This window comes from Condylura cristata, unplaced genomic scaffold, assembly GCF_000260355.1.
Source record: "Condylura cristata isolate star-nosed mole 26May11 unplaced genomic scaffold, ConCri1.0 scaffold00041, whole genome shotgun sequence".
Classification (NCBI taxonomy): Eukaryota; Metazoa; Chordata; class Mammalia; order Eulipotyphla; family Talpidae; genus Condylura; species Condylura cristata.
The window spans coordinates 129,357-150,679 of NW_004567142.1; the positions used below are offsets into that span (position 1 = coordinate 129,357).

A 21,323-nucleotide genomic window follows, 5' to 3' on the forward strand; every position below is an offset into this window, starting at 1 on the left:
AGCCTACCGTCGAGAAAACCCGCGCCCGGGAGAACGGCACGAGGAGGCGCCGCCGCGCGCTACTGCGCACGCGCAAGTGCGAGGTTTCTCGCGCGCGCGCCCGCGGGCACGGAAGACGTACGCGCTGATCTGGGGGCGGTGCCTAGGGCTAGGACTTCCCCTTGCAGTCCCGCAAGTCCAGCCCACCCTCGGTCACGTCTGAAACTACATTTCCCAGAATCCACTCAGATCCAGGTCTTCCGGTGGCGTCAGCGGAAGCGGTGACTGGCTCTGGCCCGATCGCACCAAGGCGGGCTTGGTCACTATGGAGGAGATAGGCATCCTGGTGGAGAAAACGCAGGTCCGGTGGGGCCCGACTCACGGGGAGAGGGCGAAGCCCACCTGAGTGGGTGCTGAGTGACTGCGGGGGTCCCGAGGCCGACCTGCAGGATTTCGGAAGCCTCGGCGGGGAGCTTTCTGTCTGCGAGGCCTGGCTGGCTGGCTGAGTGATGATAGGAGAGCAGCAAAGCTCGGGAGTCGGGGCTCAGGGGATGAGTGACGGTGGGGGCGCTTTGGCGCTGAATGATTTCGAGTCGCCGGGAGCACTTAGTGACATTGGTGGCCCGGCGGGGTTGGGGTGGATCGCGGGTGGGTGGTGTGTGGGACTCGGCCGTGGAGCTGAATGGTGGCCGAGGCTGATTGATGCTCGGGGATTGGTTGTAGTAGGGGAGCTAAGAAAAATCTGATCTGGCCGAGTGGAGTTTGGGGCTTACCTGGGCAGCTGGATGACGTAGGGTCCAATGTGAGCTAGGTTCTATGGCTTCAGATGTGTTTTGGGGGAAACTGAGTAATGCTCGGACAATCTGAGGACCGTGAGACCTTAGCATGTTGAGGAGGGCTTTGGGATCAGGGAAGGAGCTGTTGTGATGTTTAAACTCTAGTTGGCAGTTGGAGACTTTGAGGACATGGTTTGGATGAAATATAATAGACCTCTTGGAAGGGGGGGTGTCGGTAATCCAGGACTTGTTAGGGAGAGGGTGATATCAGAAATCTGTTTAGGGGGTGAGAGGTTTCCAGAGCCTATTTAGAGGGGCTGGATGATGTCTGGATCCTGTTAGGGGCTTAGTGAGGAAAGGGATCGAGATTCTTTCATGAAGGGACCCTCTCCAACCTTAGTTTCTCTCCTGGGTCTAGGATGAGATCCCAGCACTGTCTGTATCACGGCCCCAGACCGGCCTCTCCTTCCTGGGACCTGAGCCTGAGGACCTGGAGGACCTGTACAGCCGCTACAAGGTACATTCATCCCCAGCCAGCCCCTGCACAGGCCCCAGCGTCGCATCCCCTCCATGCTCCCACCACCTCCCACCACACCTTGCTTAGCAAGGCTTGGAGTCTTCCTCTGCCCCTCCCTTCGCCGCTCACAGAAGCTGCAGCAAGAACTGGAGTTCCTGGAGGTGCAGGAAGAGTACATCAAAGATGAGCAAAAGAACCTGAAGAAGGAGTTCCTCCACGCCCAGGAGGAGGTGAAACGAATCCAGAGCATCCCGCTGGTCATCGGGCAGTTTCTGGAGGCTGTGGATCAGAATACAGCCATCGTGGGCTCCACCACAGGTCTGAGGGGTGGGGGGAAGCTTACTGGGGCGTCATGGGGAGGTGTCCAGTGAAGACAGTCTGGGGCATCACGGGCAGGTGTCCAGGCAGCTGGACAGCCAGATTTGAAGGTCAGGAGAGGGACCAAGATTGGAAAGAGAGGTGTTCATCGCTATCTTAAATGTAGAAGGTGGGTTGAAGGGGTAACGAGGTTGGGAGAGTGGGGTGTCTGCAGAAAGACCCAGATAGGAGAGGACAGTGTCCATGAGGAAGAAAGGAGAGGCAACATTGGATGAAGGACAGAGGCAGGGTGCAGGCTTGCTGTAGGGACTGATGGGCTGCGGACAGAAGGTGAGAAAGGGCCAGGCTAAGGCTCGGGCTGTGGTCAGCAACTGTGAGACAGAGATCAGGAGGAGCAGCACAGGTTGGGGGAGGCAGAGAGAACACGTTGTGGCACAGCGAAGAGGGACTGCTTGGAATTCCAGGAGGCCACTAGGCTCGGGACTCGTCCGCAGGAGGCAGAGCTCAGACAGGTGAGGGTGTTGGTGGGCCTGTTGGGGACAGACCGCAGGGCCAGCCACGGTCTGCGGAGGCACTGTAGTGTGAGGCTGGGGGTGTGGCGGTCGCGTGGGTCTGGTGCTGCTCATCGCCGCCCGCTGTCTCCTCCCCACAGGCTCCAACTACTACGTGCGCATCCTGAGCACCATCGACCGGGAGCTGCTCAAGCCCAACGCCTCCGTGGCCTTGCACAAGCACAGTAATGCCCTGGTGGACGTGCTGCCCCCCGAGGCTGACAGCAGCATCATGATGCTGACCTCAGGTGAGGGGGACCCCGGGCTGGAGAGGCCTGAGGGCACCCCGAGGGCCAGGCTGGGAGCCCCGCTCTGCTCTCCCATCAGACCAGAAGCCGGACGTGATGTACGCGGACATCGGGGGCATGGACATCCAGAAGCAGGAGGTGCGCGAGGCCGTGGAGCTCCCGCTCACGCACTTTGAGCTCTACAAGCAGGTGAGGGCCGCAGGGAAACGAAGGAGAGGCCCTCAGGGCCTCGGGTTGGCGATAGGCCTCCAGGCGCTCCCTGTCGGCCTCCGTGTTCCAGATCGGCATCGATCCACCCCGAGGCGTCCTCATGTACGGGCCTCCTGGCTGCGGGAAGACCATGCTGGCGAAGGCCGTGGCGCACCACACGACAGGTGAGCCGCGGGCCCTCTCCCGAGTTCTGGCCTTCTGGGCTCTTCCAGGCTGGCTCGCCACGCTCCTCTTCCCCCGGAGGTGCACGCACAGTGATTAACGGCCCAGGCTCGGGGGCAGAACCTGGTGTGCCTGTCTCACTGGCTGTGCCATCCTGGGGTGGGGGTGACCACCTCCACGCATCAGTTTCCTCATCTTAACAGAAGATACACTTCGCATGCTGTGTGAGGAATTAATGAAACGATGCAGCCTTTTGCTCAGAGAAAACCAAGCAGGGCAAGGGGATAGGGCCTCGTAGGGGCTGCGGCTGTATATGCTGGGGGCAGGGCTGGTCTTCTGGGTTAAGAACTACATACAGACCTCAAGGACTTGAGGGAGTGACTCACATGGGCTCTGGGGAAGGGAGTATCTCAGGCTGAGGACTGTCTGGTGCAGAGCCTTGAGGCGAGAGTGTGCTCCGTTCCAGGGACTGCGAGGAGGCCCCTGCCCCTGAAGTCGAGTGAGGCTCGTGTTTAGAATGAAAGGACAGGCGGGAAGCAGGGCAGATAGTGGACTGTCCTCAAGGAGGGCGTGTCCGTCCATTCAGCCTGGGGTGCAGTGGTAGGGGTTCCCAGGAGAAGCAGGCTGTGAGGAGTGTTGGCACACAGCTGGGAGAAAGCACCCCAGATAGTGGGAGTAGCATGTGCAAAGGCCCAGGGCTGGATAACTGGGACTAGACCACAGCTTAACTCTACCACGGCAGGTACCTTGTACGTTTTTCCTTTTCTGCTTTTCTGGGGCCCGTCTCTAAGCTGTGTGGTAGGTGCTCAGAAAATGTCTGTTGGACGGCTGGCTGACAGGAGCGATGTGGGCAGGTCCACGTGAGTCTGAAGAGAGCAGAATGTAAACAGGCTTCGTGCTGATCTAAGAGATTTTGTGAGCACCTATGAGGACTGGGTGGTTTTACATTGTGAGGGTCCAAAAGAAATGCAACATAAGCTACATATAGGATGACAAAGTTGTAAATACCCATATTAAAAACAAGTTAAATTAGTTGAACTTGATCGATTTCATTTAACTCATGTACGCCAAATGCTATCTTCATGTGTAACAAATGCAAATACCGAGATTTTTCAATTTTTTAATTTTAATAAAGAAATGTAAAAGTTATCACTTCAGCCCACTTTAAGGTGTACAGTTCAGTAACATTGCATGCACAAGGCTGAGTGACACCACTGTCCATTTCTAGAACTTTCTCATCACCCCAAATCGAAACGCTGTACCTACTGATCAAAACACTCCCCTTCTCCCTCTGCCTGGCCCCTGGGAACCCCTATTCCACTTTTACCCTCTCTGAATTTGCCTATTCTAGGAACCTCAGAAAAATGGATGAATTGTAACTATTTGTCATTTGTCTTCAGGCTTCATTCATGTCGTACCATTTAAAATCCCATCCCTTTTTAAGGCTGAGCTTTACTCACCCTTTTGCTTGTTGAGCTATTTTACTTTTTTTTGTACTAAGTCTCGGGCAGTCTGTATTTTACATTTACAGCACCTCTTCTTTGGACCAGCCACATTTCAGTGGCTCTGTGGCTACTATATTGGAGAAGTGGTGTGATCACATTAGCTTTTTGAAAGAGTTTTGTGGCAGCAGGAGGTGACCTGGAGGGAGGAGAAAGTTTAGAACTTAGTTGTGATCTAGGGCGATGGGAGTCTTGGGCAGAGCTGGTAGGGATGAAAGGTAAAAGCCAGAGTGTATTCTTGGTTGGCAAGTGGGCAGGAATCAGGAGTCACTCCTGGTTTCTGGCCTGGCCATTCCAGTGGCTATTGGTGACCTTCCTGAGAGTGGGGAACAGCAAGTAGAAGTTCTCGGTGAGCAGGAAACAGTTACTGAAACATAGGATGAGAGGAGGGGAGGACGGGAAGGCAGGGCTGGGACGGCACCAGGGCGACCCCGGGAGAGGCAGACAGACAAGGGCCAGAAAGGGGACTCCAGAGACTGGGGCCTTCCAGGGCAGTTTGGATCCCTGAAGAGCCATGTAAAAGTACAGCCACAGCAAGGGGCTGGGGTGAGTTTAGTAGAGCAGGAGTGGTCGACTCCTGAGGCAGGGTGTTGAAGGAGCCCCAGGTGATGTAGGAACCAGGAGCAGGGCCTGAGCTGGGGTGAAGTCAGGACGAGGGGGCTCATGGGGGCAGAGGCCACTCGCACAGCTGGTCTGTGGTGGAGCCCTGGGCTGTCTCCTCTTCTGTGGGGCTGGAAGGCGCTACACAACACAGCCACGTCTGGTCACTAAGCTAAACTATATTTAAGATCCGAGTTTAAAAGAGCCCAGAACAAACCTGTCATCCACCCCGTTGCCAGCTGTCATGAAGTCAGGAGTGGGACCGGCTACCAGCCGGGCTCCCCAGGAAGCAGTGTGAGGTCGTCGTGTGCAGACAAGCTGTTCTCACTGACTGCTAAAAGTATTCCAGAAATCCTGGTTTCTTTTTTGGTTCACAGGTCTATAAATGTCTCTAGCTCTTACCCACGGGGTTCTTGAGAGCATAGATATGCTGGCTTTTTTTTTTTTTTTTCCAATATTCCAGGTTTTAAATTAATGCCAAAATAGTCATCTGTGGGCAGAAATCCTGGTCTGGGCTGCTGGCTTGCTCTGAGTACTCTGCGGGGGGGTGCAAGCAGGGGCTGGGACCAGCTCTGGTGTGGGAGAATGGCCGGGGTGGGCCTCCAGAGGGCTGACGGCAAGGAATTTCCAGTTCAGTGAAAATTAGAACGAGCCCTCATCTTACCCCATCTTCCCACCCTCAGCTGCGTTTATCCGGGTTGTGGGCTCGGAGTTCGTGCAGAAGTACCTGGGTGAGGGCCCCCGCATGGTCCGGGACGTGTTCCGCCTGGCCAAGGAGAACGCACCTGCCATCATCTTCATAGACGAGATCGATGCCATCGCAACCAAGAGATTCGATGCCCAGACCGGGGGTGAGTGGTGCCCAAAGAGGGCCTGGGGCCTGGGGCTTGGGGCAGGCTGCTTGTCCTGGCCTGGCCTGACTGTTTCACTGTCTCCAGCTGACAGGGAGGTTCAGAGGATCCTGCTGGAGCTGCTAAATCAGATGGATGGATTCGACCAGAATGTCAACGTCAAGGTTTGGTGTTCGGGATTGCCGGGGGAGGTGTGGTGTGGGAATGTGCTTGTGTGGGAGGGGTTATAAGGGGAAGGACAGCGTGGTGGGGCTTGAAGTCTGAGCCAGCTGTCCCCAATGCCAGGTGATCATGGCCACAAACAGAGCAGACACTCTGGATCCCGCCTTGCTGCGGCCAGGGCGCCTGGACCGTAAAATCGAGTTTCCACTCCCTGACCGCCGCCAAAAGAGATTGATTTTCTCCACTATCACCAGCAAGATGAACCTCTCTGAGGAGGTTGACCTGGAAGATTGTATCCTGTTCTCCAAGTGTGGGTGGGGGCCCCAGAATGGGGGGCAGGGCTGAACCTCCATCTCTGTCCCTGCCACTGCTGCCACCCAGGCTGTTTGGATGCAGAGTTGGGACCCAAGTTGGGTCCCAGGAGGAGGGGTGCTGCCCAGCACCCCTCAAGGGTGACTCCCCGGAGCTGGCTCTCTCCCCCCCCCACCCCCCCCCCCCCCCCCATGTGGAGAAGGCTTTCCTTCACTCACCCGCTATAGATGTGGCCCGGCCAGATAAGATTTCGGGAGCTGACATCAATTCCATCTGTCAGGAGGTGAGTGCCGGTGTCTCTCTGGATGGGTGTGGGCTGTGAGGACCTGCCTCTGAGACCTCTGCTGCCATCCTTCCAGCCCTCATTGCCTCCCTGGGGTCCTGGGCCTCTTCCTCTGCCATCACTGAGGTACGGGATGCAGGGAGCCCACTTTAACTCTCCTTCAACAGAGCGGCATGCTGGCCGTCCGTGAGAACCGCTACATCGTCCTGGCCAAGGACTTTGAGAAGGCGTACAAGACGGTCATCAAGAAGGACGAGCAGGAGCACGAGTTTTACAAGTGACCCCTCAGCCCCACGCCACAAGGCAGAGGCTTCTCTCGCCTCCCAGCCTTTGTCCCCAAGCCAAGTTCTCTTTTTTTTCTTTACCAGCATCTGGTTTATTCAATAAAATAGACAAGATTGAATCACTTTAATTTCCTCTTAGAAGTTTCACTTCTTTGGAGAATCTCGGCCTTGGACACTCTGGGCCCCTCCTGATAGATGGTTGGGTGAGGCCACAAGTCTGTTCCAGAAAGGCAGGACCACAGACTGGGTAGACGGGAGGGGGCCAGTGAGAGTGCCATGTGGGAGGGTCACAAACCCAGGCAGGCAACTAAAGGGTTCATCTGTGCCTCCCTGCAGGTTAAATCTCAGTGCTGCCACAACAGCCTGAGTCCAATCCCCGGCCCCCGGAACTGACCCACATGGCACAGCAGACCTCTCCTGTCTCCCCAATGTTCCCCTTAGCGGTGGATTTCCTGTCTGTGGTGAATCATCCCCCTCACCCCCACCTGGGCCTATTCACCCTAGTCCTGTCATGCAAAAAAGGGGTTTATCTTGAAGATACTGAGCAGCAGGAGAGGAAGGTTGGTTGTGAAGATACCTGCAGTCCTCACCCTCCACTTTCCATAGCAGCTCATAGTGAAACTTGATATTTACAAAAGCATCTAGTCGAGAAAGACAAACTTCAACCAGAATGGAAGTTGTTGCCGCTTGGAAATAGGGAACTCACGGCAGAGGGTGCCATGGCAATGCTTTTGGTTTGCTGTGTATTTCCTACGATATTTGACCTTTTCAATTCGGTACTTTTTTTTTTTTTTTAAGATTTATTTATTTGTACATACAGAACTGGGGTACAGGTCAGAGGCGGTGAGAGGCTTCACCAGAGACAGAGTGGGGAGCAGAACAGGCAGATCGAGGAAGCACACTGCTGAGGGGAGCAGCGGGTGGGTCAGGAGAGGTCTGCCACGCCATGTGGTCACCTCCGGGGCAGGCGGGAATTGAACTCATGCGGAAATGGCTTTAGCTTCTCAGTGCAGTGCTTTAACCCGCTGCGCCACCAGGGAGGGCCCTCAATTCGGTACTTTTTAAAATGACACAAAGTCACCTCCTGCACACTCACCCTCCTCACCCTGCTCAGGATCTAAGACCCTGCTCTGAGCCCATCTTGTGGCTTTAGAGCTGAATTGTTCAGGAAGAGACGGGGAAGAATCATAGTGGTATAATTTGAAATAACGCAAGTTATCCTCTGATGCACTGAGTTTCTTAACCACATTGTCTGCCTTTACTTGCACAGGTTTTCCCTAAAGTAGTGAACTGAGTGCGACCTAGCATTCAGGCCTTCTGACACACTAAGCCAAAGACACAGTGTCTTTCCAAGCAAGCATAAAGCTATTTTCTCAGTCCAGATTCTCAAATTTTATCTGCCAAAGACCCCTAACTGTACAGAGGGCGCATAAAGAATTCTTTCATATTTAAAAAGTTACTTGCTTGCATTTTTATGCATGGAAACATTCATTCTTATGTAAAAAGACAAAATGATCTGGCCAACAATATCGGGTTCCCATATTTAAATAAAGATGTGAGAAGATGCAACACACAACCTTTTATCCCACTGCGGCACACACCGACGGCAGCGCCTGGTCTCCATGGCATTCAGGACGCGCCACAGCGGTCACACAAACCCGTGTCACAGCCTCGCTCACACCCAGCACTCAAGCACCCCGCTCACAGAGACCCCAGCACCCACACATAGTTCCCCAGTCACAGCCCAGCCCAGACTCCCACCGAGCCTGTCACCTCGCTGCTAACGGTCACAAATCACGCTCGCCAGAGACGCGGTCGAACCCCCACCCTCAGCGTGACACACGCACTCACACTCACAACGAAACCCCGCTGCAAGGGGGCTGGGGAGGACCGCAGGAAAAGACAAAATTCTGCCTCTCGGGGCTCGGCCACAGGGCCACACCCACGGGTGCATTCTGCGGCCCAGAACCCTGGCGACCCTGTGCGCCCTGCAGAGTCCAGAGGGCCCGCGGCTCGGGGGACCCGCTCACCGTAAGTCGCCGGTGCCCAGTACTCAGGTTGATGACAGTTCTGCGTGTGCGCCTGCGCCTGCGCCTACGCCTGCGCAGTGGGAGCCCGAGAGCAGCGGCTTCCGGCCGCGAACTACATTTCCCAGAAGCCCCAGAGGGCACCTTAGCCTTGACCCTGAGGGCCCTCTCTGGTTGGTTCTTGGAGTTCAGCTGCCGCGGGTGAGTTAGCGACAGCCGGGGACGAAGTCGGCGCTAGGTGAGAAGTAGCGGGACTCGCCCGCCTGGGCCGGGCCGCGCCTCCGTGGCCGTGGGTGTGGCTGTGGGGGTTGGCCCCGCCGTGCGTGTCACTGTCCCGCGTCTGCTCCTGCCGCCTTCCCCGCGCCCGTCACGGCCCTGAATGTCCGCACAGAGTAATGTCCCCAGGGGGAAAGTCAGTGTTGAGCCCTAAGATGAAGGTTCCCAGCAAGTCGGCACAGCGCCGGGCTTGGGCGGGACTTGGGGAGCGTGAAGGGTCCCTGAGACGGCGGGACTGCCGGGGCGGAGTGGGCTGGGAGGCGCTCTGGGGCTGCTCCAGTTTTCGGAACCGCAGCACTCCCGGCGCGCGGATCTTTGGAATCTTCTGTGGATTCAGACTGATTCTAGCCTCCCTCTGGTTATACAAGAGAGGTCAGGTAGATGCGACCCTGGCGGGGATGTCTCTGCTTTGAGAAAGGTGTGGTGTCTCTCGTTCCTTCCTCCCCAGTCCTGCCACTTCCCGAAATATCCTTCAAGGAGGGCCATCTCGCCTTAACGTCTCAGCTGTTGACCGTCTGAAAGACCAGACCAGGTGAGCCTGTATTCCCTTTGTTCACACTTTACTTTCTGTGTTTCGTACTTGGAAACATTTGCTTTTCGCTTACTGAAAAGTCCCGGGGACCCCCAGACTTTCCTTCCTGTGGACGATGGGTTCGTGTCAAGTGCTCCGCTCATTTTTTCAACTCATTCCCCTGCACTCACTTTTTGTACAGTAAGAAATGCATATCCTGGAGTCTAAAATTTAGACATTGTTTTACTGAAGTTAGTGTGCAAGTGGAACTGTGTCACTGATCTCTAAAACATTTTACAAAGAAGGCATAATCAAGACGGGGTTTGGTACAGACGGGGTAAGGGGTAAGTCTGTAAGCCAGTCCCAAGGTCATCTACCTTTTAAGGCTTTTCAGAGCAGGGAGGAGGTGACTGGAGTCTGACCATAGAAATCTGTGTAATCAGAGGCAGGGATTTTCCCCAGGAATCAATGAATTAAGATTTATAAAGAATTTATCATAAGAAAGGAAAATGACCATCGTGATGAACAATTATACTCCAAATTTAAGTTGTAGCTGATTTTCATTTACTGTTATAGGGATTTAAAGATCTTTTACAAGGATTAGACACAAAACGGTATTTTGGTTGTCTGTTCAGCGGAGAAGTAGAGAGAGAAGCAAGCTCTGTTCATCTGCTTTGCCCAGTGAAATCGTCATCATTGTGGGTCATTCAACATCAGCATCCTCTAGCTCAGGATTAAGGCAGGTTCCCCTAAGAGACAGCACTGATGGCAGCTCTAAGATCCTCCTAATTCTTAATGGTGGGTGGACACACGTCCATGCAGGGTTCAGGAAGACTTTGAACTGCTGTGCATAAAGACTTGGTCTGCTGTATTTGCAAGATGGACATTTAGTCAGCTATTTTGTGTATGGGTCCAAGGGTAGATGATTATGATGTTATATGTAATGAGCTTGAGTTTCAATGATGTCAAATGTTAATCTACTTGTATTTGTTAAGAGATATCTTATAGTACTTTGGAAGGAGAAATTCACTAACTTTCATTCTTTGGAAATAAAAGAACATGCACTCTTACTCAGAACTTGTAATTCAGATGTTTAAAATGCAGAACTTTATAGGATAGGCAGTATGATTTTGCTTCATTAGGAAATGTTCCTTATTTTTATTCATTCCCAGATAATGATGTCATTCCCAGTATAGAGGGTGATTTGTTCATACCAGCAGTATGCTTTAAAAGCATATAAGCACTGCACCTTAGAAGTTTGAATTTCCTTATTCTTCTCTGCACATATCAGGCTTGAACCCATTTTCCTGTTATGTTGCCTCTTTCCTGCAAAGCGGTCTTGAAAATACATTTAAAACTTTTATAATGCATGGGTCTGTCACTTCAGATGTCCTTGGCATTCAGAGACGTGGCCATAGACCTCTCCCAGGAGGAGTGGGAGTGCCTGGACCCCGTGCAGAGAGCCCTGTACAGAGATGTGATGTTGGAGAACTACAGCAACCTGGTCTCACTGGGTAAGGGTCTGTGCAAACTGCAGTCTGTTTTCCAGAACAATTTTCTCCATTGCTGCATTTCAGAACTCTATTTTAAGAAACCTGAATTTCTGCCCCATTTTGAAAGAAATGGCTTGAGCACTGATGGCTTAGAAGTGGGCATTTCCCTTAAGCACCTGCATTTCCCGCTCTTAGTGACCTTCACTCCTTCCTGCATTTGCCTGTTTTTCTACATGACCCCCAGGTTTGAGTTCTGCAACAGTCTCAGAGACGCCAGGTATGAGGTAAGCTGTATCTTCAGGACTCCCGTCGCTGCCCTGTGCTCATGGCTGGTCCACCTCCTCATTTCCTTTGCTCCTCACAGGCGCCGCCGGACTTGTGTACTGGTACCTGAGTTGACCAGATCCACTTAGAATTCATGCAAACCTGCCCGTTGAGTCTGTGAATTTTGCATTTTCTATGGAGAAAATAGCTGAAGAACCTGAAAGTTTTAAATTTAAATTCTTTTTTTACAAACTAAGAGAGTAAAACTAATGCTGTGTCCCAGGCATCCTTTTAAGCCTTAAACCTTTAATTCATTTAATTCTCAAAACAGCAGGTAATATCAGCCCTATTTTGCATTTGATAAAGAGACCTTTACCTTTACCTTTGGAGGGTAACTTTTCCAGGACACAAGCTGACAGGTGGCAAGTTTTGAACCCAGGTCATAGCGCTCCAGAATGTGTCTTCAACCTCTCCCTGTGCTACCCAAGACACACCTTTTCCCTTCTCTGTCTGATTGTTAATATTTAGTCCATCTAAACGTCATTATTATCCAGTGGCTTTTTTCGTTTCATCAAGTATCATTTAGACCTATCTAGTTTAACATCAGTGTAACCACATCTGAATTAAGTCATCGTGAGCGTCAGGAGTTGTGTTTGTTCTAAATTAAGTGGCATTTCTTGTCTCCTGAGCAGGATGTTCCATCCCTAAGCCAGAGGTGATTACTTTACTGGAGCAAGAGAAAGCGCCCTGGACGGTAAGGAGAGAGGGGACAAGGAACAGGTGCACAGGTGAGTGATGGCAGGTGCGGCAGGGCACACCCCTGAGGTGCTGCTCCGAAAGCACCCTTTCCTGAGACCCAGGGGAAAGATCCTTTCAGCCTGAGTCACCAAAGGAAGGTCACCTTTCTCCCCATCTGCCACGCTCTTTCTCTTCTTTCCCTCATAATTCAAAAAGGCGGCTGCTTGCCTTCCCCCGCTGACCCCCGCCGACTGCTTTCCTTGTGTTTCCAGTTCCCCTTATTTATTTCCCCATTGCCGGAGCTTACTTTACTCACTCACTTGAAACCAAGCTGTGCTACAGTCCGAGCATTGTGGCTGTCGGCAGCACCCCAGCTCCCGGAGGTGCTGACGGCACTGAGAGGCACCACAGTCGCAGGCCCTCAGACAGATAGCAGCAGGTTGGTGTCTGTGTCCTGAAGAAATGAAGCGAGGTCAGGAGACAGACGGCGGGTTTATGGGCAAGGCTAACTTAGATGCTCTGGAGCAAGCCTGCTCTAAAGGGACCGCCTTTGCACCGAGATGTGAAGTGAGATTTCTGGCCAGATGAAAGTGGAGGGAAAGCACCCAGGCAGAGCAAACAGCAGCTGCGAAGACTCCGAGATCAAGTGTCATCCGTGTGTATTCCCAAACCAGATTATGGCAGTTGACCTGAACAGCTTACAGGATCGTTTTTGTCTTTTCATGTTTCCATTTCGCTTGGGAATATAGCGAAGTGGAGTTGCTAGTGGGCCAGGCATATCAGCCTTAGTGGACAGACTGAGGTATAATTTACATAATATAAAATGGACCCATCTTTGCGTCAGGTTTCATAATAAGCTGCAGATCTTACTAGGCTGTTTATTAAGTTTTCAGGTGTGGTAATATTTTTACAATTAAAATAATGTGCACTCATAACCCCCAAAGGCAGCCCCTCCCTCCTGCCACTATACTCCACCCCAGGCCACCAGTGATCTGCTTCCTGTCACTACAGATCAGTTGATTGACATTTTCTGGAATTTTTTGCAAGGGGAGTCACGCAGCAATTTTTTATTTAGCTACATTCGGTCCAATAATTATTTTGAGATTCATCCTTGCTGTTCCTTGTGTCAAAGGCTCAGCCTCTTTTATCGCTGACTAGCATTCCACTGTATGGCGATGTCACATCTGCCATTTACCTTTTGATGGGCATTGGGTTATTTCCAGTTTGGGAGTATTTAGAAGTAAAACTACTATAAGTATTTCTGTACAAGTATGGACATATTTTCATTTGTCTTTGGTAAATATAAGTAAATTTAAATATATTTACATTTTTAAGAAACGGCCACAGTGTCTTTTTTATGATGGTGCTTTCAGTATCGTATCTAAAAAGGCTTTTCCAAACCCAAGGTTGTAAGCCTTCTGTCTTCTAGAAGTGTGTTGTTTTAGGCCTTCACATTTGTGAGCCAGCTGAACTCTCACAGAACGTTGAGGAGGGAATACTTGCCGGCTCACTGTAAGGCCGGCATAGTAGCCTGATGCCACGCCAGACAAAGACAAGAAAAGAGGCCTTTAGGAGACGCAGTTATTCTAAACAAAAACGTAGCCAGTTGATCCGACAGTTTCTAACAGTTATTGGCCTCCCTGACATTCTCTGGCTAATGGGCACATCGGCCAGGTCTCTGCCTCCCTCTTCACACACCTTCACATAACCTGCCCGTGTGTGTCCGGTGTCTAATCTCCCTCTGCCTCACTCATCTAAATATATCCGTCAGTATATTTAGGATTACCCTAAATCCAGAATAATCTCATCTCAAGAGCCTTAATTATATCTGCGAAGGCTTTTTCCAGATTAGGTCACATTCACAGGCCCTGAGACCACCATTTGCCCACTGCGTGGTAACACTGCCTTGTTTTCCTCCTCAACTCTGACTTCGTTTAGCATTATCCCCGCCAATTTCATCTGTGCTGTCGCAATTGGCAAGAGCTCATCTTTTTATAGCTGAGTAATATCACATCTTTTACATATGTATGTACCACATCTTCTTCATCCACTTATCTGTCCTTGGGCATTCTGGTTGTATCCATACCTTGGCTGTTGTAAATAGTGCCACAGTAAACAGGAGTGTGTAGGTGCCTTTGAATTCATGTTTTTGCATTCTTTGGGTAGACACCTTGGTGTGGAATTGCTGAATTTTGTGCATAGATCTTTTTTTAATATTTTGAGAAATTTCTACACTGTTTTCCACAGGGCTGGGCCAAACTGCATTCTCACAGCAGTGTAGGGGAGGGATCCTTTTTCTCCACATGCTCGCCAATACTTGTTTCTGGATTTTCTGATATGGGCTATTCTCATGGGTGTGAGACGGCAGCTCCTTGTGGTTCTGACTTGGTTTCGCTGATGATAACTGATGTGCACTTTTCCACGTGCCTGTCGGCCACCTCTATGTCTTCTTTGGACAAGTGTGTGTTTAAGCTCTTCTGCCCACTTTTTGATTAAGTTGTTTTCTTGTTGAGTTGTATGAGGTCTTTGTGCACTTGGATGTTGGCCCTTTGTTAAATGTCTGGTATGCAAATACTTTCTCCCATTTAATAAAGGGTCTTATTTTAAGGAATTTCTCTCAATGTGCACAAGCTTTTTAGTTTTATATTCTTTTTTGTTTCTGTTCCCTCCATTTATGCTTTTAGCAGAGTGATCTCAGACTAGACAAATGTACATTCCTCCCCTTTTATAAGTCACATAGAAAGAGTATATTTAATTACTATGTCAAGATGAGACATGGAGATGGGAGACATACTCTTAATGGTGGTGTATTTTGGGGAAATTAAATTTTACTCAGCTGCCATCTTCTGTGATTTGTTTATAATAATTACTTTCATTCTCATGCTAATGACCTTTTTAAATCAATGGTTCATTTCTTCTAGTTAGTCAACGTGACTATGTATTAGAGCTTGTTCCTCAGTGGCAGGAGTGAAACAGAAGTTGTGTCTATACTTAGGGAACTGCGGGCCTGAGAAAATACACAGAACAACAGATGAGGAAATCAGTGTATATATAATTGAGAAGAGCCACAGAACTAGATGCTGGAAGATGGAACCAGGAACATGAGCTGACTTAGATGTGGTCAGTGAGGACAGCTGTTCAGAGGAAATGACATTTAACCTGAAACCTGAGACGGGTGAGAAGGAGCCAGTCACGCAAAGACTAAAGGCAAAGGGCTCCTGGGAGAGGAAGCCGCCTGGGGAGAGCCTTAAGAGCCAGGGAAAGTAGTAGCAAATCATAGGATCTGAAAGCGAAAAGATGACAGTAGCTTGAATAGAGCTTATGTTTTTAGCATGGGCTTGGTATCCTTGCTTGGATGGTTTCAAGTTCTGTTTGGGTTGTAGACTAAGGCTAAAGTAAAACCTCTGGGGAAAATCTAAGAACAGAGTCTCAAAATGAGCCACATCAAAACTAGCTGATGAAAAGATTAGAACTGCAGATATTTTAATATGCCATAGATTTTGATGGATTTTGTCTAGACTGGTGGCTGAAGAACAGTGCATGTAAGGGAGCCTCTGACCTTGCAGTGAGTTGAAGTGGGAGGACCTCTGCTCACCTGACCCTCTGATCACCTGTCACTCTCTCAGTTCACCCTGCTGGCTTTCAAACCACTTTGTAGTAATATGAGTTCTCAAGCCAGGATCAAGCAAACTACTGCCCATGCATGACCAGCTCCCCACCTGCTTGTTGTATCTCTCATACTCACAGGCTGACTCATGTTTACATTTTTAAATGGCTGGAAAAAATCCAGAGAATATCTTGTTACATGTACAAATGTCATGAAATTCAAATTTCAGGGTCCATAAGTAAAGTGTTGGTGTGCCGTAGTCACCCTCATCCAGGCAGGGACTGTCCGTGACTGCATGTCGGCACAGCAGGGCTGAGCAGCCGTGACGGGGCTGCCCGTGCCCCTGGCCTCTGACTGAAAACGTGGCTGGGCCCCGCTCCAAACCCCGACTTCCAGAGTGTGTTCCCTTCTGTTTATCTCTTCTTTCTATTGGCCTGCCCCCAGCACAAAAACTTAATATGATAGGATGTGTTTGTTTCCTTTTTTTTTTTTTTCCCCCAGGTTTGGAATCTAAATCCGACCCCAAGAAGTTATTTCCGGGAAAGGATATTTGTGAAATCTATTTATCTCAGTTGCAGACTACGGGGAACAGTAAAACTGACATCCATGAGCTCACTACTTGCAGAAATGATTCGCGGCGCAAACATGAACTTGAGAAAGGAGGAGGCCGTCGGCTGGGAGGCACTAGCCCCGCCTTAATCCAAGGACACCTACCTGCTCCTCCGCATCAGGAAACCCCCACGGGCCAGAAGTCGTATGAATGCAAGGAATGCAGGAAAGCTTTCAGACAGCAGTCATACCTCATACAACATATGAGGATCCACACTGGTGAGAGACCCTATGTATGTAAGGAGTGTGGGAAGGCCTTCTGTCGTGTGGGAGACCTTAGAGTCCACCGGACGATTCATGCCGGGGCGAGACCCTATGAATGTGGCGACTGCGGGAAGACCTTCAGGCTCCATTACCACCTCACCGAGCACCAGAGAATTCACACCGGCGAGAGGCCTTATGAATGTAAGATTTGCGGAAAGACCTTTCGGGTGCAGCGACACATTAGTCAGCATCAGAAAATCCATACAGGTGTAAAACCCTATAAATGCAGTGAGTGTGGAAAGGCCTTCAGTCACGGCTCATACCTTGTTCAGCATAAGAAAATCCATACAGGCGAGAAACCCTATGAGTGTAAAGAGTGCGGGAAGGCCTTCCGCTTTCAGACAGAACTTACCCAGCATCACAGATTTCACACTGGCGAAAAGCCCTATAAATGTCAGGAGTGTGGGAAGGCGTTTATCCGTAGCAACCACCTCACGCAGCATCAGAGGATCCACACAGGTGAGAGGCCCTATGAGTGTAAGGAGTGCGGGAAGGCCTTCAGCCGGCATTATCATCTCACCCAGCACCACAGAACCCATACTGGGGAGAAGCCCTACACGTGTAGTCAGTGTGGGAATGCGTTCATTTGTAGCTACCAGCTTACCTTACATCAGAGAACTCACACCGGTGAGATCCCGTATGAGTGTAAGGAGTGCGGGAAGGCCTTCAGCCGGCGGTACCACCTCACCCAACATTTTAGACTTCACACGGGTGAGAAACCTTATGGATGTAAAGAATGTGGGAAGGCCTTTCGTCTTCAAGCTGAACTTTCTCGCCATCACACAGTACACACAGGTGAGAAGCCCTACAAATGTAACGAATGCGGGAAGGCCTTCAGCGTTAACGCAGAACTTACCCGCCATCACAGAATTCACACTGGTGAAAAACCCCACAAGTGCAAAAAATGTGGGAAAACCTTTAATCGTAGGGATCAACTAACTTTACATCAGAAAAGCCACCTCAGTGAGGAGCCCTGTGCGTGTCAAGAGGCCTTAGAGTAAAGGCCTTTCATACCAGCAGAGAACTCGCAAGTGTGGGAATCTGCTTTGCTTCACATGTGGTTTGCTCAGAATGTAACAGAAATAGTGTCTGTCCACATGCAGGGCTGAGACTGCCACCTCTCCAGTGCTGGCTACACTTTGGCAGCCTGAGAGGGCTGCGGTGCACCTCAAAAGAGGAAGGGCCTGCCTCCCCAAAGCACTGTTGTCCAGGATTTCATAAAAAGAAACACAACTGGGTGGCCAGAATATTAAGGGGAAAGGAAAACGCTTGCAGAATCAAGGTCCCTCTTCTCATTACTGACTCTCAGACATAAATAAGCCTCATCAAACTGCAGTCAAGTTCTCTAAGTGCCAGCTCTGGGGGTTGGCACTGAGGCAGCAGACAGGCTGGGGCTGGCTGTGCCCGGGCCCTAGGCTCTATTAGAAGGATGCTCACACAGTATGGGGGAGACTTCAGCCCTGGGGGTGTCTGCTGCTGTTTTCATGAGCCCACCCAGGCCTGTGTGGTATTTGGCAAAACTCTACTTCCCCTTTGTGCCTCAGTTTTAAAACAGTGGTCGTAGTACCTACTTGATTGTGTTCTTGTGTGAATGAAATAATAAAAACCACCTCCTGAAGAGTATGTGCTTGGTATTTTTACCACTGCAGTACCATCAGCAAACACACTTCATCATTCCTGCCTCTCCAAGCAGAAGGTCAATTCCATAAGAACCACTGTTTTCCTGTTTTATTATTTCGTTATCACTTATCACAGTGACTGGCATACAGCAAAGGACCATTGATTATCCTTAATGAAAAGAATGAATGAACAAGTGAGCTGAAAAGAATAGATTCACCGCTAGAGAGAGAGAAAGGAAAGAAGGGAGGGGGTATAGGAAAGTGGAGAAAGAAGGAAGAGCCAGCAACGTCAGAATGGTCAAGGGCACCTGACTAAGATCTTTAAGAGTTAAGAACTCAATAAATAAATAGCTTTTCAACATTTGACAATTTAGCTAAATGACCATTTTGGGGGGAAAATATAATTGATGAAAAGTGGCACAAGAAGAAATAGAAACTGCAATTTCCTAAATTCATTCATCCTAAATCTACTGAAGAAATTTGACCAGTATTTAAAAGATTTTTTCCACAGTAGATAGTCCACATGGAAATGCAGAAAATACTGAAAATCCCATGCCTGTATTGCTTCATCATCGATATTCCAAATAATGCAGAAAGAAATGACAGCAGGCTTACAAAAATTCTTCTAGAGTATAGAAAAGAAATACTTCCGAACTCACTCCTGAAATACAGTAATTTTTACAATAAAATCTGACAAGGACATTTTAGGATGTAGCACTTAAGCCTGGATGTAAAATTCCTTATCAAGATAACAGCATATCAAAAATACAGATAGTATCTGTTGAAGGCACCATTCAGTGCATGAAAACAAGACATTCATAAAAGGTTTATCAATTGAATAAAATGAAACCTTTTATTCACAAGAAGTTACAGTAATATCTAGTAACATCGCTCAATTTCAATATAACATACAAAACTGACTTCCTAAAGACTACCAATAAAGAAGTATAAAATGAAAGTCATTTAAAATAGTGACAGATGTATACGCTGATGATAAAATGTACATGGAAATGTAAAGAGCAAAGAATTGCTAAGGGAAACTGAAGAACAAAGCTTGCGGGTTTATTTCAAAGCTGTTATGCTTGAGAGAACAGTGGCACAAAGGCAAACAGACCATTGGGAAAGAGCAGAGTTCTACCTGATTGATGGTAAGAATACGGAAGACACTGACTTCACTGGGGTTTGGATATCTGTAAGAGTCAGTCTTTAATCAATCACCCACAACAATGAATCACATACATTATAGAGAAATGGATCAACAATAAGAATTTTTGATGAAAGCTGGTAAGATTATGGTCATGATTTGGAGGTATGCAAAAGGTCCCTAAGCAGGAAATAAAATGCACCAACTTAAGGGGGGAAATAATACAATAGACTAAAATTGAGAAATTCTATTCATAAGATACATGCATTTAAAAAAGCAAAGGGTTGAAGATATACTGAGGAGATTCTACAGACTCACACTGAATATATAGAGAGCTCTAAACAAGAAAAAGGAAGGTGATCAATAAGGAACTTCACAAAAGAGAACGCATAGCCAGTAAATTTACATGTGTGATTTTCAACATCAGTAGTAGGGAAATGAAAATTAAAATCATGTGAAGTCAGATCACTACATGTCCACCAGTATGCCAAAATGTGAAAAAATTCCAAATGTTGGGGGAATATTTGGAGCAACAGAATTCTCATACACGCCTGGGGAGAATATCAATTCATTTGTATAACCACTTTGGAAAACGTCTGGCATTGTCTACTAAAGTCATCGTCTGATCCAACAGTTTTTCTCTCGCTGTATACTTAGAGGCAGTCCATGTATAAATATACCCAGACAGGTACCAAGTATATTGATAACCTTTGTATTCTAGACTTATTATTTGGACTACTTTCCTTATGAATATTACACTGCAACAAAATTTATGGGGAGAAAGTAATCAGGGTAAGTAAAGAATAGCCTGGAACATTCATAATCTCTTCTGTGCTGGAAGCTGGCAGAGACATGACAAGATAAGAAAGGGTTGCCTGCCTGCAGATATTAATTTCTCAGAAAAGAAAAAAAACAACTGCATAAAAACACAAGTAAATTTGAACAATGTCCACCACTTCTGCTGTTAAGTCACAGGCCCACCAGCACTCATCTGAATGATTGCACTTTGCCCTCTAAATGGTCCTGTTTTCTCTTGATCTCACAAGCAAAGACCCAGGAGGAAAATCATTGTATCAGCTAAGATCCAGAGAAGTAGAACCACCGGGAGAGACATGGAATGCAAGATTTTTTAATAAGGTGAGACCTTTCGTACTTGCAATAGTCGCTGAAGATGCTTACAAGGGAACACGAGGATCGCATGCCTGGCAGGCAGGAATTAAAAGCTGGGTGTGAACTAGGAAAAGCGAAGGCAAACCGGAGCCTGTGTCAGTCTCACGACCTCCAGCTTCTACCGCGTGGGTCACTTGCAGACGTTGGCATCCTGCTAAGGACTTCACACGCACCTGGCCCAGCCCTGGGAGAGCCCAGGCACAGCCCCGGCGAGGAGCAGCAGAGCGCGTCAGCGACACGTCAGCACCACGGAGAGCGGCCGCAGAGCGGTGCCCCGCGCTACACTTTAGGGTGCCTGGAGCCACTTCCCTCCCAACTTCTAAATATGGCACAAGGTCGCTCCCGCCAGCTCTAACCTGAAGCCCTTCTTGGAGACATGGCCCCAGCTTGGATAAACTTTAATGGGATAAAACCACACAGACATTCAACAACAAAATAAAATCAAATGTTGTTTTGCTCAAAAACTTCCAATAGCTCTCTTTCAGAATTGAAGTCAAAATAACTAATTTCCTACCACATTTCTCATTTAATTTGTACTATCTGCTCACTGCCATGTTGCCCACAGCCACAGTGGCACCTTCTTTCAAGACACCAACAAAGGTCCTCCTCTACTCTTTGCTTCAACCTCTCCTTTCCACTCTCCCCATTCTCACCAAGGACGATCTACATGACTTAGTAGCTTCCTCTAGCTGATGCTTCATGAAGCTAACTTGTTACCAGATCTCAGGCCTGCTCTCCTAACTCTCCGATTTCCCTGCCTCTTACCTCAGTCCTGCCTAAGCTCCTATCACCTGTGTGTGACTAGCAGCCCAGTGGTGTATTTTCAAATCCACTTTCACACTGCTC

General features: G+C 49.1%; 2 protein-coding genes across 2 annotated transcripts; both read left to right on the forward strand.

The window, feature by feature from the left end:
* The first annotated feature begins 253 nt into the window (after positions 1-253).
* Positions 254-6,883, forward strand: PSMC4 (proteasome (prosome, macropain) 26S subunit, ATPase, 4). The gene is made up of 11 exons (XM_004694117.2): positions 254-340; positions 1,174-1,272; positions 1,404-1,590; positions 2,243-2,389; positions 2,469-2,578; positions 2,670-2,763; positions 5,547-5,714; positions 5,802-5,878; positions 6,000-6,168; positions 6,416-6,471; positions 6,639-6,883. Exons 1-11 carry the CDS (start codon positions 305-307, stop codon positions 6,750-6,752), a joined length of 1,257 nt encoding a protein of 418 aa, XP_004694174.1. The 5' UTR covers positions 254-304; the 3' UTR covers positions 6,753-6,883.
* A 2,104-nt stretch (positions 6,884-8,987) lies between these two features.
* Positions 8,988-18,154, forward strand: ZNF546 (zinc finger protein 546). Its single transcript, XM_012733770.1, has 4 exons — positions 8,988-9,590; positions 10,957-11,083; positions 12,019-12,114; positions 16,173-18,154. The coding sequence occupies exons 2-4, from the start codon at positions 10,957-10,959 to the stop codon at positions 17,543-17,545; spliced, it is 1,596 nt and encodes a 531-aa protein (XP_012589224.1). The 5' UTR covers positions 8,988-9,590; the 3' UTR covers positions 17,546-18,154.
* Positions 18,155-21,323: the final 3,169 nt, after the last annotated feature.

Coding starts and splice junctions, on each gene's coding strand:
- PSMC4 (XM_004694117.2), top strand. CDS start 305: ATGGAGGAGATAGGCATCCTGGTGGAGAAAACGCAG. Junction 1,591..2,242: donor CATCGTGGGCTCCACCACAG/GTCTGAGGGGTG, acceptor TCCTCCCCACAG/GCTCCAACTACTACGTGCGC. Junction 6,472..6,638: donor TCAATTCCATCTGTCAGGAG/GTGAGTGCCGGT, acceptor CTCCTTCAACAG/AGCGGCATGCTGGCCGTCCG.
- ZNF546 (XM_012733770.1), top strand. CDS start 10,957: ATGTCCTTGGCATTCAGAGACGTGGCCATAGACCTCTCCCAGGAGGAG. Junction 11,084..12,018: donor CAGCAACCTGGTCTCACTGG/GTAAGGGTCTGT, acceptor TCTCCTGAGCAG/GATGTTCCATCCCTAAGCCA. Junction 12,115..16,172: donor GACAAGGAACAGGTGCACAG/GTGAGTGATGGC, acceptor TTTTTCCCCCAG/GTTTGGAATCTAAATCCGAC.